At 39.7% G+C, this 16,639-nt stretch overlaps 1 protein-coding gene across 2 annotated transcripts in view; it reads left to right on the forward strand.

Annotated features, from left to right (window-relative positions):
- Window positions 1-16,639, forward strand: part of unc13ba (unc-13 homolog Ba (C. elegans)) — a 177,884-nt gene that overhangs the window by 91,455 nt on the left and 69,790 nt on the right. Inside the window, exons 2-6 of one of the 2 annotated variants that reach the window (XM_019365567.2) lie at window positions 9,118-11,951; window positions 12,978-13,000; window positions 13,575-13,624; window positions 14,197-14,272; window positions 16,399-16,404. In XM_019365567.2, the coding sequence (XP_019221112.1) occupies window positions 9,257-11,951; window positions 12,978-13,000; window positions 13,575-13,624; window positions 14,197-14,272; window positions 16,399-16,404 (2,850 nt within the window). In that variant the 5' untranslated portion in view covers window positions 9,118-9,256. The remainder of the gene's footprint in view (window positions 1-9,117; window positions 11,952-12,977; window positions 13,001-13,574; window positions 13,625-14,196; window positions 14,273-16,398; window positions 16,405-16,639) is intronic. The other variant, XM_025897097.1, reaches the window with a different exon arrangement.

Genomic DNA, 16,639 nt, shown 5'->3' on the forward strand with positions numbered 1-16,639 from the left:
ACTCCTATGTCTTTCGATTATATATTTTTATTTGTGTGTGTGTGTGGATATATGACTGATGAAACTGGACGGCGTTGGAGTGGCGATGATAAATCAATTAGAGTGCATAGGAGAATTAGGCTAATGAAGGTGACAGCAGGGCCCGCGTCCCACTCAGCTGTGACTCAATCTTATTGGTGGGTGTGAACTAGTGCACATGTGTGCTCTTACTGGATCCTACACAGGAGCAAAGAATTTTAAAAAGGGTTTGATCATGATAGGGAACTGTAATATCATTTGATTTGAGGAAAAGATGGCATAAAAAGCTCATTTTCTCATGAGAAAAACCAAACAGAAACAACCGCCTGCATTTGTAGATAAACCTGATGAGCACCGTTTGTGGCCATGTGAATTTAAATCTGCTACCAAACTTTTATTTATTCTTTTTTTGTATGAAATATAATGACTGGCTACTGCATGAATTAGTAGGGAAACTTTGTCTCTTACGCAGCAGAGGCCTGCAGCATAATTAGAAGAAAGTGAAGGATGCCATCAAGGATTTGAATGATAGTCAAACGACACCAGTGACACCAAAAACTAAAAAGTCGCCGTCTCCCATGAGGTCTGTGCCAGAGATCTGAAATTTCACACAGAAAGTTTGGAGATTTGCATAATGCATGATCTAGTTAACTGACTGACAGATTAAAAAAAAAAAAAGTTTGAGGACACTTTTTAAAGTTAATTTCTGATGTTTTTATGTTGTTGCTGTTTTACCAGCTAGAAGATATCTTTCTAATAAATTCTCATACGTGCACAGTTTGGTCCAGCTGTTTTCCAGATGGGGATGTCAAATAGCAAAAAAGAAGTGATGCCAGTTGTTGGATGTTAAAAGATTAAAAACTGTTCCTTAAGTCTCTTATTAATAAATGAGATATACTAAAGCTGCTGTAGTTTGTTCCAGAACTGGACTAAAAGTGATTGCAACAAATAAAAAGAAGATGCAGACAAAAACAACACTGATGTAAAATTCATGGTTCTCAGAGGATGAAGCCTATTCACTGGCAGCCCTCTGAGTTCTCTATTATCTTCCATCAGTCTGACATTTTTGGTTTTAAAGAAATGTTCTGACACCTGTCAGATGGATTGGTGTAGATTTTTTTTTTTTTTTTTTGCTGCACGGCGTATCCATATTCGCTAGTGTTCACCGGTTTCATATCAGCTTTCTTCACTTCCATCCATCCATCTTTTTCTGCTTACTCAAGTCAGTGTCGAGGGGGTGCTGGAGTCTATCCCCGCTGCCAGAGCGTGAGAGGCGGGGAACAACCTAGACAGGTCGTCAGTCTGTTGCAGGCTTACTTCATGTACACAGTGAAATGTTTCATATTTCCGTGTGAAACTGTGATTGTGGGCATGCAGAGACTGCTAAGAATCAGCATGTCATGTAACAGGATGTTAGCATTTAGCTCAAAACAATGTCTTAGATTAAGAATGACTTTTCTTCGTCTTTACGCTCGCTTTGTTCTTGTTGTAATTTGGCTGATTGCTGACTATAAAGAAAGAAACTCAAATAATCCCAAACTTGAGTTGAACTAGTTTTGATCTCAGACCTTTTTTGTAGGACTTTCAGTCCCACTTGAAATGAAATAAGTTTGGGGTTGGCTCAGACTTAACAACTGAGAAGAAAGGAGACTACCCTTTACTGTAGAGCTTTTTTCTTCATTTCAATCCTATTTCAAATCATATTCCATGAGCACATTGTCTTTAAGCTATTATTTCCCCCTTATACTAACTCCATCTATTTACTGCCTAAAATTGCTCCTGTCATTGCCGTCTACTTTGTCACTCTTTGGAAACAGCTGTTATCGCACTTTTCTTCTCGGTGCTTTCTCTTTTAACTGTCTCCCTTTCTCAGCCAGCTTGCCACTATTCATCTGGTTGTCATTCTTTTCACAGGATTCATGCCCCCTCCTAGTAGTGGTATTTATTTTCTGTCAGGCAGTCTTTGTCCCAAACAGAATAGCAGGCTCATTAGACACACATTGACACGTTAAAGATGCTTGTGAGCATACACTTCTTTCATACAGACACACACTAACACTCCCCAGAGAATTGTTACTAATCAGCCTTATTTATATACTTTCCTGGGTATACTATATCTGTTTTTCCCCTGTAGATAAGCAGAAGGATTTCCACAGTAGTTTAGTGAGGTGTTTCAGTGCAGTGAGAATGATTTTGTTTTAGCATTTCCAGTTTGTTTGTTTTTTACTTCTTCTTCTTCATCTTTACTAAAACAGCAAGTATTTCTGGCACAACAATAAAAATGTTAATCATAGCTGCTCTTTGTTAGTCACTGTGAGGCCAAGAAGAGTCTTGAGCAGGCTCACTAGATGAGATTAAATTAAATCTATACTAAAATGATTAATATGTTCCATTATTAGTCTCCAACATCAGGATCACAATATGTAGAGTGAGGAGCCAAATGCAGGACTCCAAGGTAGACAAAGAATGAACAACAGGCAATACAGAAGTCTAGAAATAAATAATAATAAAATCCATCAGGTGAACAAAATGTAAGAAACACATGAGGCAGGAAATAAATCCAGGAAAAACTGGGACAAACAGAGCTGCACACAAGGGAACACGAACAGACACATTAACAAAGGGCAAGGGGAAGACGGGACTACTCTTAGAGCTCACTGGGAACAAGAAATGGGAGAACCGGGATACAGGAGAAATGAGATGACAAACAGCTAAAAATAAATAAATAAAAAATCAGGATACAGACTTGTAGCAGACACAGAGGCAGAGGAAGAGGTCCGAACAAGAGACGAGATGGAGGGACAAAAACCGTCAAACACAGAAGGAACCTGAACACTAAATACTCTCAAAACTCAAAAGAAACTTCAGCAACAAAGAAATCAAACTAGGAACTCTTAACTCAGAAACAACTTCAAAGAAAAACGGTTTGAATCACATGGCAGATTGAAAATTCTGACTTGGTAATTCTGTAGCAGTCAGGGGTCGTGTTTTCTAGCTGACTGTGGGAAGGGTTGTGCTGTTTGTTGGTCTCTTATGTGGATGGTTGGTTCATGGATGAAGTGCTTGTATTTTACATTAATAGAAACTGCATGCCTCTTTTGTGGTTTCCTTCATAAACCCTCCTCTTTCATTACCTCTGATTGGTTATCCCGTGTAGCTTGTAACTTGATGCCCGGTGTCATGGAAACCTGCAGTATGTTGGCTACTGAAGCCCACTTTGATTGATAGCCTGTGTGTGATATTGGCAGAAGGGCAGGTTTTGTTTGCCTGGTTACAGAGGAGAATTTAAAATGCTGATCAATAAGTTTACAGCCTCTGAATAGGAAGCATGCTGTGGAGCTTTTACAAGGCCTTTGGACCAGCCGAGGAGAAAGCCATTACCAAAAGGCTTTGTCTAAACAGATGAGCTCAGTCAGACTCCTGGGCAGAACAATCACGGGGACAATCGTTCAAGTTTATAAATTCACCATTCAACATCTGTCAGCTCAAAAGCCTAGCTGGCTATTATGTGTCAATGCAGATAAGATGAAGCGAAAAAAAGCAATCCACTTGACACTGTCATTGTCAAAGGACAGCCAATGTATTTTAGTGTGTGATAATATGGAATAAATCAGTGGGTTTCTAGATTTTTAGGCTGAGGATAAGCCAAACTCAAATCCAGATCCACAAAGCACATCTGTATTCACATTTTTACAACATAGCTGATATCAGTTCTTCTTTTCTTTGGACTTCTGACAGCTTTTACAGCATCTACTCACAGACTTGAAATCATTTATGCAAGAGTGTCAGCACTCCACTCGCACATCGCCTTGTCAGATACTTTCAGACAATCCAACTAACGTTCCTGCGGCCTCTGGTTTGGATCCAGGGCTCTTAAGTAGGCCAAGTTTTCATCATAAGGGAGAGTTGCTTTCCAAGTCCTTTAGTTTGCGGCACCATATTAGCATTACCAAACCTCTCCTTACAGATGATGCACCTGGGCTGAGAGCATCCCCAGTCCAAAAGACAAGTATCTTTTGCATTTTTCCCCTTGCTTGTTAATTGTGGTTTGCGCCGCATAAGTTCATTGCTGGTAATCAAGGCCTTTAATACATCGCACATATTTCCCACCATTTAGCAAGACAGGTTGCATTTTTTCAAGGATTTTTTTTAAAAAAGGGGCTGATAAAAATAAACTTTTTTGTGCTGATATATTTGCAATAAAAACACATTAGTCAGAAATGACTTTGTGTGCTAGAGATTGCTCACATCTCCTACAAGTAGCTAAATGTAGCTTCTCTAATTATAAGACATTTTTTCTTTAGTTTGGTTCCCTGAACTCGGTGAGGTATCACTCTTGCACTCATTACTTCAGATTGTGACTCCTGTAATACTCTGTTTACTGGCGTTAGCAATAAATATCTCCCAAGTCAACACCTTTCACCTGTCTTTGCATCGCTACACTGGTGTCCAATTATTTGGAAGCCAGCAGAGATGCAATGTATGTAAAATCTTTACATTTTGATTCCAGCAGCTCTAATAGGCCTTGCCCTCACTTTTACTAATAAACCTTAGGCTGTCGCATCAGAAATGACACGTGGCCTATTTTGTTGGTAAGAAGGGTTAATAGCTTAGAATTGTTCAATCATACTTTAGTAAAGAAGCAACTATGTAACTAAATAAATCTCTGTGCAGTTAAGCTCGTGCTTACATTATGTTGACATATTTTGTTTGCAAATTCCCTTTTCTCTGTAGACATTGGCCCATTAAATACAACATGGAAACCCAGAACCCTTCATCTGTAGCTGTTACCAAACCTCTATGCTGTCCTTAAATGGCTGCGCTGACCACGGCCAGTGGACACGCTACAGTCCTAAAAGATTTAAGGAAGAAGTCCAATTCTCTTGGAAGCCAAATCACAATTTGCTCCAAACTTTGTTCCTCTTTTTTCAGTTTTTATATTACCCCAATTTTACTCCCAAATGCATCAAATCATAAACTTGAAATGCACTTGGAAGTGAAAGCAGGGTAACAAGATTCTACTCTGGAGTAGAAACACACTAGATATTGGCAAGTCTGAGATGTCATAATGCATTTACCATTATGAGGTGCTGTTTCTGCCTGTCCTGGATCATTAAAGGAAGACTAATAGGTCAGTTAGGTAAAAATAAATATTTTGGAATTTGACATCCCATTCTTCCACTTGTGCTGTGACATGAATGGATGCTGCAGGATCATTCAGCAGACAGGAACAGGTAAATCTCCAAAGTCATCCTTGTCATTTGCTGGCACTGAGGCAGACACTCAGAAAATCTCCCCCTTGGCTCAAGCGTGAGTTTCTCCTTTGGGTCAAGTCCAATGTGAAATGACACCGAGCAAAAGCAAGAGGAGCATAGCCAATAGAAAGACAGAAGTAACGATGAGCAGGAAGATGTCGCAAGGAAAATAAACTAAATTATATAAAGGATCTTTGTAATTATATCCAAATGGTAGCTTTTGATAATAAGGGCTTTGAGAATGAATGAGTCACCCCAAAGAAAGCCAAAACTTGGAGTCTTGACATGCCCAGAGCTTCCTCCCATCCTCCCTGCAGCTTACTAATCAGTAGGGCTGGATGGGGATGATGGGGCTTTCTAACCTGCCATCAGCCAGCTGCTCTCCTCCAGGCTCCAGGGGGAAAAAAGAAACAACCAGTGTGAAAACAGTGATTCTGCCATAGAAATGTCATCTTTAGAGAAACTCAGAGTGACAGGAGGTTTCAGATGTTATTTCTTTACAGCATTAAATGAACAACAGTATAGTTAGGGAAGAAGAATATCTACAGACCTGCCTCCATAAGTGCTGTGGTTTTCGTCATTGAATCAGCAAAGCAGCAAAACACTCACCCACCTACTCTCGGCACAAATACTTTAGGTTATGCTGTTGTCATTGTTTCTAATTATTTGAACTGTATTATTTTCTGCCTTCTTAGTGATATAATCGTGAGTCTCAGCTGCTGTCACCAAGGAGAAGAAGCTAGTTAGAGCACATATCAGATGCTTTTTTTGGCATTTGAATTAAATTCAAATGGCAACAAAAGTTACTGTTACAGAAATTCATCCAGAAATGATCCAGGTTACAAAATGAGTTCATGAAAACAATGTATAATTGTTTAATTGGAGTTGCACAAAACATTTTCTTTGTCGTCTCCAATTCATTGTGCAAAAAGTGTCATTTTAAGCTTGGAGAACAGGTGCCCTTTACTGAAATGTCTTATTTGGAGTTATAGCAGCTTCTTTCTCTCTCTTATTTTTTTCAAATCACAGACTGAAATATTTCCTTGTGGATTACATATCTGCCAATCCTTCGAGTCCCCATGACACTACATGGGGTTTTTTTTTTTTTTCAAACAAAGTAAAGCTTGGCCTTAAAAAATATGATACATTACAGAAATGTTACAAAATAACAAGATGGTTCTGTCTGTGTTTTGTAAAAAGCGGATTAAGGAAACACACTGCCAGGGGAATGATTTATGTTTTGGTTGCTATGTGTTTTCCTCTATTCGTCCCCATTTTTAAAACTGAATGTGCATAGCATAGCTGCTGAGCTTCTTCCGTATATTTAAAAGACATTAGGAATCTTTCATCTTTGTTCCATGTTTCTTTTAGTAGACCCAAGCTCGGTGACGTGCAGGAATAAATGAGGAGAAACTGTTGTTCTGTTCTGATTCTTCTGGGTTTGTCTGAGCTCAGCGGTAGCAGATATTTTCTACAGCCAGGACAAATCTCAGGGTCTAGCTTTTATAATCATGCCTGAAACAGTGCTCGGTGTTTTCACATTGGTTTAATAAAATCTGTTTGCTTGAATTTTCACTCTGAAAATTGCCATACTGTATTAGTAAAGGTTGTCACTGACTTTATTCCACATTGTCATCATGTAAATAAAATGTTTACAGAGAAATAATCATCAAAACAAAGATTAATTCATGTACAAGTTTTAAAAAAGCTGTTTGTGAGTAGCTAATATTTATTGTTCTAATTATATAGTATAATGAAGTAATTAGGTAGTTCATGCAGTTTGTTATCCTGTTTGTTGGTGCTATTCTTTCAGGTGTGTAAGAGTTGGTTTGACAGCCATGTGGATTGTTGGTAGACCAAAACAGGACCTGTCAATTTGTGATGGATAGTTGTCACTGTTTTCTAAGAGGTGGAGGGATTAATTGATTAAATGTTGAAATGAAATAGCAAATTAACTGTTGGTATACCCAGCAAAAGTTCATCAATCTATATATTTATATATTTATTTATATATCTATATATTTATTTAAACCATGGCAAAAGAGACTGGTTTTTACTGGACTTTCTCATTTTGTTTGGTTTTGTTATTTTAGTGTGTTGCTCATTTGAGAATATGCCCAGCTTTCTGTAGGCTCAGCAAAGCCCAAACTAAGGATGAGTGTCAGTCAGTTGTGTCAGTTTCTAAATCAAGCTGCAGAAAACAGGGTGTCTCTGCTGCCAGAGAGGCACTTTTACTGAATCTGAAATTTTCCATGTCTGTCCTCATTTATCCTTCTCTAACGGCCTTTAATTAGGCTTTAATGCTTCCTCTGTCATTATAGGAATTTTCATACTGCCTAAAAAATAATATTTTTTTATTGGGCACTTGTGTTCATGCACTCTTTCATCCTTGCTAGAAGTTTATTCATAAAAATTCATTGTTGGTTCTGCAATAAAAAGATATTAAGGATTATCTCTAAAACGGTCAAAAGAACATTTAGATTGCGTTAAAGCTTCTAAAATAAATCTTCATTTTTCCTGTTAGCTGGCTGACTTATAGTTTCCCCTTTTTGAAATATCAAGTAATTACCCTGTAATCCTATATAGCCTGTCTGTAACATTCATCACGTGTAAAAGCAACAACCATCATGTGCTTGGTCTGTTTTCATGAATAATGATATTTATTTTTAGATTTCAGCATTTAGGATTTGATCAATTATAAGGAAAAAAAGCACAAGCTTCCATTTTGAAAGCATTTAAACAATGTCTCATCTTTTTATATCCATGTGAGTGTGTTTATTGATGTAGTGGAACTGGGATCATATGTGATTTTTGCAGTTGATGGTTGCATTTGCTGTAATTGCGATCAGTGTGAAGTGCTCCCTGTAGGACAGTCAATGAATTTCATTAAGTCTGTAGTTTGAGGGTGATAGGCCAAAATCTTTATACAAAACCAAAGAGTCCCAATGCTGTTCAGTCCTCTTCTGTTCAATATTTTCTCACCAACAACTGAAAAAATATTTGTATATATAAGATTTAACATGTAGAAATCTCAGAGGCTGAACAAATTTGTCCATTATTTTGAAACGTACCTTCTGAGTTACCTGAATATTGAACAGAAAACTGTGTTAATTTTACAACGTATGTCTGCCTGCTGCTAAATGTGCGTCTTTGGAAGACACAAGCTGTGTTTTGACATTCTCCTTTAGTCGTCAGTCACTGAATAATGTCAAGTTGTAGTGAATGCAGTGGATTAGGAAAGATCAGTTATCATACATTGCATTGCAACAACATGATCTGTCTGTTCAAGGAGCTTTGCAATTTTAAATAGTAACCATTTCATTATTATATTTGGTGCAAGTGCTTGAAGCTGGAAGGATTTTAAATGAGCTGGAACTTACATCACTACAACATAATCTTTCCTAATTGAAGTTCATGCCATTCTCGTTTTTCAGATAATGTTGTAATTTAACATTTACGAAATAAATAATCAAATTAATCGTATTAATTTGAACATATAAATGTTTGATAAATAGCAAATTTAATTAGTTTTTGATGCTCAGAGCTGGAGATTTGTGTTTCAGATTGATCTGACCCGGTCAGGCTGTTCTGACATAACAATTTTTTTCTGAAGGGTTGATTTAACCTCATCGTTCCAGTACAGCGAGGACATGTTTTAAGGCTCGTGGAGAGCAAGGAGAGGAAATGTGTTGGGAACAGAGCATTGCTTTTTTTGTGCGTGAATTAGTGTGCATGCTCCTTTTTAAAGAGTACAGGTTGATTAACTTGTGACATCTTTGCTTATCTAATGATGACAGAGTATTTTTAATTTTTACAAATTTTATTTTTTGTCTTCCCATTTTAGTCATGGGCCACTGACTTTGAGTGGCTGGGCTGGATAAGCTTCCGACAGGCGTTATTAATGAACTATGATACTTCATGTATGTACATCTCCCACTGACAATGTGGGGAACTAGATAAGGACAGACTGCTCTCTTTAGAATATGTTCTCCAAGAATCGTTTCAATGGACAACATGGAGCAGGTGTTTCCCCTAAAGGAGGCGCAAAGTCAAAAGTTCACCCACCTAAGAAGAGGGCTCCAAACCCCAGGGTAGCACTAGTTATTCGGGGAAAAATACATCGTTTATTGCAAGGATCTGCAGACCACCATGTCCCAGATTCCCACCTCTATTATGCCGGTATTGAGGAAGACGAGGCGAGAGAAACACATGAGAGCAGAAAGGAGCGCAGGAGCATATACCCAAAGGTTAGCCCAAGGGCTGAAGCATATTCCCCCACAGTTTCAAACACTAAAACGCATGGTGTAGCATCTGGGCCACCATGTGTAGGAGAGGTGGAACTGAACAGAGAGGGGTGTATAAGAATACCCTGCACTTTGCAGCATAAAAGCTGTAGATCACCAGCAAATATTAAACGAATCTCCTTTGAAGAAGGACTTCGGGATGCTCCGGAGCAATTACGGCCACCCCTACACTATGCTCCAGTCGGTCCAGACGTGAATGGCAAGAAGTTTGTATCAACAGCAGGAAGGAATTTTCCCTCACCCCGTATTCGGCCAAAGAGACCCTATTCTACTGGTGACTGTGTTGACTACAATTTTAACAGACCTCTCCCTGGTACTCTGCTAGAAGAGGATGAAGATAAAGAGGAGGAGTCAAGTGCCATCATCGAGCACATTCTAAAAGAGCTGAGGGGGATCAACAAGATCCAGGAGGAAATCTCCGACCTCAGGGATTACCTGACCTCAGTTCGAGGGTCAGTTGAGGAAGTATCGTCGTGTGTAGATGCTGTTCTGTTGGAGATTGAGGGCATTCGTTCTAGCAACAAGCCTGGAGCCCATGCAGGCACTTGGTCAGGGGTAGGGTGCAAAGATGGCCCATCCTGCCGCAGAAGGCCTGCAAGTGCTTATGGCAGTTTAGGTAGTGCAGTGCCAAAGTCAGAGTCAAATTGTTTCCCTCAAGTATGCAATGAGCACCATAGCAGACATAGAGAATTACTGCTATCCCAGCCAGAAGACTCAACAGTTTCCCCAATCGCTGAATCAGTGGATCATCGGGATCTAGAGGAACCAGAGGATACCTCTGAGCATAGCTCTGATATCCCAGTAGGCGCTATAGCAAGAAAACTCAGCTTTGGCTACCTTGACAGGCAGGATGGTCAAGACTGCCTAAGCACCAGCTCTTTGTCTTCTGGTCATAGTTCCAAATCTGAATCAGACATAGAAAGACCATCATCTAGTCATGGAAGAAAGCAAGAGAGAACTCGTGATGGGGAGGAACATTGGACTAATGCTGTACCAACACACAGTGGACCTATGGAATCCGTGTGGCATAGGGAAACAGCTTACATAAGGGAGCATGAAGGTGTGAGCCCTCTTTGCTGTGAAGGAGCTGGAAGCTGGGAGCAATACAGTGGTGCGACAGGATATGGTACATCTGGGCAGTGTTCTAATGCAAGCTCAGAACATCTCTCTATACACTCTGGAAAGCATTACAACTCACCCGCCAGCAGTTCTAGCAGAGAGGAATGGCAGCCGCGAAGGAGGCGGCCTCAGAACCAGTCTGGGATTCATGGATCGGCAGATCCCAATGGTGAAAACTCCACTGTAGCATATGAATGTGCTGCTGATTTGTCCTACCCTCAAAGTTCTGGTTACCATTCAGTCGATGGGCATGATGCTGAAGCAGAGGAATCAGACTTTAGGCATTCAGCTGATCTGAGCTTTACAACAACTTGTCAAGTTGAAACGTATTTAGCATATGACGAGTCTACAGCAATGACTTGGACTGAGGCATCCTGCGCGACTGACGCCAGTAACCAAAGCTTAGGAAATCAATTCTCTCACCCTGGCAATGCAGATCCCCAAGCTGGAGGTTTCAATGTCAAACGCATAGGTAGAGCAGTACTTGATTTTAGCTCTGCCTTGCGGGGTGCGTTGCGCAAACTTGAAGCACCTGGAGCTGTGAATCCTGAAGAAGAAACAGACTTTGAAATATCAATGCCTTCTGATCTGCCTACAACTCAGTTGCCTTCAAAACCTTTTTGCTATGAGACACAATTGGTTCAAACATCTGATATAACCCAAAAAGGTGATGTGGTTGGTGGGGATGATATTGCTTTTAGGGAAAGCATAACCAGCACTGTAGATACATTAGATACTTTCTATGTGGAGCCTATGCTTAAAGAAGCCATCAACAGCCTTACATTGGAGTCTACAGAAACTTACCAACACCCTTTTTCTGACATTGTCCCACCGTGTCCTGAGGAACTCCCAGTCTGCCCTGACGTGATTTGCAGTAGTGCTGCAAAACTGCCTCAACCTGATGGCCTTACAGAAGAACATGCAGAAACTCTTGCAGATATGAGCATTAAAGAAGCTCAGCTTTCGCAGTGTACCACTGCAGATTCATTGTCGGCCTCTGTTTTTGCTGACGAACCTGCAGCCGTGGAAGAGCAAGGGCAAACTGATGTCCCACTACCACAACAAACTAGCATGGACACTGCTATAGCTTCAGAGGACAACCCAGAAGGAGAGCCATCCACAGAGATCAGCCAGATGGATGAGCGCAGGCTAAAGTGTCTGAGGAGCTTTCAGCAGATTCTTCGTGAGAAGAGAGAGACCAGGCGCAGCCTTGCCAGTGTGACTATGTCCACCTTCTCTCAAGAGTTTGAGCAAGGTAGTCATTATATGACATTTAATGTTGGGCTCATCTGTTGTTTTATTGTATGCATTTTATTTGGTTGTACACCTTTTTCAGTATCAGCCGGAGAATATTGGATTTATTAAACTGTATTCCACTCTGAGATGTGTTGTGTTAACGAAGAATTTAGCAAAAATATAGAATTTAATTGATCAAACTGATTCAGTTAATCACAATTTAGCTCTTTGAGTCAGGACTGGATAAGAATATCTGATTAATGCGCATTTTAATTTGTTTTGTTTTTTCCTTTTTTGTGATTAGAGTAGATGAACCACTGAAATGTTTCAAATGAAGAGCGATATGATGCACACTTCATCTTCTCAGTAAAGGAGAATGGGTATTTTAATTTATTCAGATGTCTATAAATGGTAACTGAGTCATCATTTAACTTTTTTGTGAACACAAGTGTTTCTAGAAGAACAAACAGGAAAACTTTTCCTTCCCACCTTCCTGTCATCAAAGCCTCTTCCCGTTACTGAAACTCTTTGATCTGTCCTGGTTGCAGTGCATCGTTTTCATTGATGAAAGCTTAACCACCGGTGTCCTCTTTAAATACCCTCACCCAGAGGTTATGAATAAGCCCCCGTACCAAAAGGTTCCTTTGGGTATTTACCGTACCAAATGTTTTATGCTGGCACTACACTTTTCTTCTCCCTTGAGAGTAATGTATCACCTGCCACTCAAGAGTCCCTTACTCCTCTAAGGCAGTGGCCATTTGCTGAATTAGAAAACATTAATTATCTCCTTGGAAAGCTAGCCTCACATTAAAGAGGAAGGAGAAGCGGAATATTAGGAGTCATTTTCATGATAAATTATACATGTTAATGAAACATTTATGACCTCAGACCCCATCTATCTGATAGCTCAGCAACTGTGCTGCTTTTAGCATTACTCAGGAATTAACAACAAAATGAATAATCCAGGGTGTGGCGTGTTATTTCACAAACTAGTCTGTGACTGTTTTCCGTTTGTTTTTCTTTTTTCTTCTGTGCTGTGTTACAGATGGAAGTCAAGATGGAGATCAGGTTACTTATTTCGTGGTTTCTCCCCCATTAAAATTATAAACAGTATTTTTAAAGAAACTGTTCTTTCTATAATTTTATTTCTGTTGTATTTATACATTTTCATCATGCTTGTGTCTATATTTAATTTTCCTTTTGCGTTTATATCACTTAGATGTTCAGTTATGTGTATGTAGTTATGTATATGCAAAAATGCCCACACTGATTAGGATTAGGGTGAAACATGTTAGTCACTGTGGTATTTCCTTTAATACCTGTTAGAAGAAAAAACAAAAACAGGGCAAATATTTGGTTTGTGTTTTCTGGGAGCACATGTTATTTGTGTTTACTTTACAAGGTGAAACCACATTAATGAGGCTCATATATGCATGACGACAATTCAATTGATCGCAGAGTCCTGTTTGGCATGCGGTACTGAAACTCAACCAACACATTTGAATCCCTGTGCTTCTGTCTTGTTATTTCCTTTTCACTTTCTTCTATATCTCATGCTTGTGCATGTGCATGCACCACTGTTATGAATCCAGTAAAGCCAGACCCAGTAGCTGAACGCGTGACCTGTGACATTCTTTTTCAGAGCCGAGATCAAGATGGTGACCTCAGCAAGCACCCGTGGGCCAAGCCAGGGTCAGTAAAGGTCTTCTGATGTGTGTGTGTGTGTGTGTGTGTGTGTGTGTGTGTGTGTGTGTGTGTGTTCGTTCAAGTGAGTTAGTATCATACAGTCGACCCTAGAAATTTGCAGGTGTCACGTTCCTAGAGCACCTGTGAATAGTAAAAAACTGTGAATTTTGGGTGTGGTCATAACATGCATATAAATCCCTGTTATTATAGTTTAAACCCTAAGTTTGGGCGCCATCTTAGGGCTTTAAGAAGACTGTTATGATGCGAGAATGCTGGATTGCATCTGCATCTGGAGATGCGATAAGCAGAGATATAGACCGCTCTCAGATTGGCTACTTACAAATCTCCCGCGTCTGAGCACAGGGTTATTTTGCCATCACAAGCTACAAATTCCGCTAAAATAATTGCGGAGGATATTTGTGGTTTTTGTGGGTGAAATTTTGTGAAATTTACTTGGGCGCTAAGGAAAAATCTGCAAACAACTAAGGCTCTGAATCGCAGCTTCGCGGTGCTGTACTCTGGATTTTCCTTATTTAAAAACTGATCAATACATTTCCACATTCGATTGTTGTGTACAGGGGGAACACACCGTTTGGCATTGACAGCATGCCAGATCTCCGCAAGAGAAGGCCCATTCCCCTCGTTAGTGAGCTGGTAAGCAAACACTCAATCATTTTCCTTGTGACATTTTAATTTTGACCCTTCGTGACCCTAAACTTGATCAGCTAATTGAAAATAAAGACAGTCACCTTTATATTTGTAAACCGACTTGTATTTGAATATGCAGATGTACCAGTTTGAAAATGTCAGTCAATAGTGACTGAGCGAGCTGAACAACCTCCCACATGAGAGCAATAAAACAGGTTTATCATTTAACTACAATGATGGAGTCATGTGGCACTGCTGTGAATGATAAACAACTCGCTTAATTAAGTTTTCCCAGCTAACATTAATTTCATATTTGATTATATCTAAAATTATTTTGCATTTCTAATTATTGACAAAGGTCTAGCTATATAACTATATTCTCAAACGTATTCACTGACCCATCCAAATCATTGAATTCAGGTGATGCAATCACTTCCACGGCCACAGGTGTATAAGATAAAGCAGCTGGACATGCACACTGCTTCTCCAAATATCTTGAAAGAGTGAGTCGCTCCCAGGAACTCAGGGAATTCCAGCAGTTTAGTTTTGAAATTTCCAATCTGTTAAATATTCCACAGTCAACTGTTATTATACTGGTATTATAACAAAGTGAAAGTGACTGGGATCACAGCAACTCATTGTGCCGAGTGTAAAGTTTGGTGGAGAGGGGATTATGGCGTGGGGCTGTTTTCCACCCTTTAGTTCCAGTGAAAGGAACTCTTAATGTTTCAACATACTGAGACATTTTGGACAATTTCATGCTCTCAACATATTGGGAACAGTTTGGGGATGGACCCTTCCTGTTCCAACATGACTGTGCACCAGTGCACAAAGCGAGGTCCATAAAGACATGGATGAGAGAGTTCGGTGTGGAAGAACTTGACTGGTCTGCATGGAGACCCAGTAGAGCACCTTTGACTGCAAGCCAGGCCTTCTAATCCAACATCAGTGTCTGACCTGGCAAATGTGCTTCTGGAAGATTGGCCTAAAATTCCCATAAACACTCCTAAACCTTGTGAGACGCCTTCCCAGGAGAGTTGAAACTGTTGAAGCAAAGGGTGGGTCGACATATCAATTAAGTCTATGAATTAAGAATGGGAGGTTTTATTATTGGTAGATATTATTGGTTAGTTTGCAGTATTTTTACCATATGCACCAAAACAGCAGTTTTAAATAAATGAATATCTGCAGCTTCCATTCCTGATCACTCAGTTGAAACATTTGGGTTGAAGAAACTGCTTATAGATATCTGAAATAAAGCTAAGGCAGAATAGATCATAGGGGACTTAGTATGTTCATTTCCTGTTTAAGCTCCTCCCCTTTTAAGCTAACTTTCTTCTTATTGGCTGCTACCATAAACTGAAGGTTTGAGCAGCAGAGGATCAGCAAAGGAAAGGTGGGGCTTCTGTGCTCACAGCCAAAAGTGCGTCTGAAAGTTATCGTGTAAGGTTGAGTTAAAAAAAAAAAAAAGCTGAAACTGTTCACTGAAGTCTGAAGGTTCAGCTTTTGGTTCACAGGGTTTACTAACCTGTACAGTACCAATATATACAAGTCAGAAAATAAATAAAAGCATAATAGTCCCCCTTTCAGATTCATGAGCTTCAATGCTGAGCTCTGGTAGAGTACACACTGTTGGACTAACGATGGTCACCAAAGCAACCGTAGCTCTCTCATTTGCTTGTGTTTTTTTCATGTACCCATTGCACAAATGTGTATTTCCATGTTGCTGTTTTGTCTAGTGCTTAGTTTTTCTTTCTCTTTGTAACTGTGGTGCACGAGATGTTTTGCCATAACTTTACTTATGGATTTCAGCTGTAATGACCAATTAAAGGCCTTCAGTTTCTAAAGTGGCAATTAAAAAAAACTGATGCAGGAGTTGTACATACTACAATCACCTGATTTGATTCTTAAATACTGATAATTTGCAGGTTAGATGCAGGATATATGCTTGAAATAGCACTCGTACAGCAGCGCCCGCTGGGTAGTAATTTGTTTGCAAGCAGTGAATTGTTGGTTTCAGGGTAAAAGCTGCTGGTCTTCTCAGAGGGGAACCTGTTTGTTTTGTCTCTAACCTTTTCTTTCTTCTTGTTTTCTTTCTTTGCACATGTCTCCCTGCCTTTGTCGGCCCTCAGGCTATGGTGAGTAAAAGACCAGAGATTTCAGCTGCTGTACTTTATTATTTGTTTAAGGCGCTTTGTTTCAAACTCTGCTTTGTAGCGAAGCATTTTGATCTGCTCAGTGCGAGTTTTTCTTTTGTGGGTTTTCATACATTCAGTGTGAGCATGCACACACATGCAGCACATACAAGTCAAATATAAATCAGTTTATTTCAAAATAAGCTGACAAAACTTTGTGTGAATATTTTCAGATTTG

This window comes from Oreochromis niloticus, linkage group LG12, assembly GCF_001858045.2.
Source record: "Oreochromis niloticus isolate F11D_XX linkage group LG12, O_niloticus_UMD_NMBU, whole genome shotgun sequence".
In the NCBI taxonomy this organism is placed as follows: Eukaryota; Metazoa; Chordata; class Actinopteri; order Cichliformes; family Cichlidae; genus Oreochromis; species Oreochromis niloticus.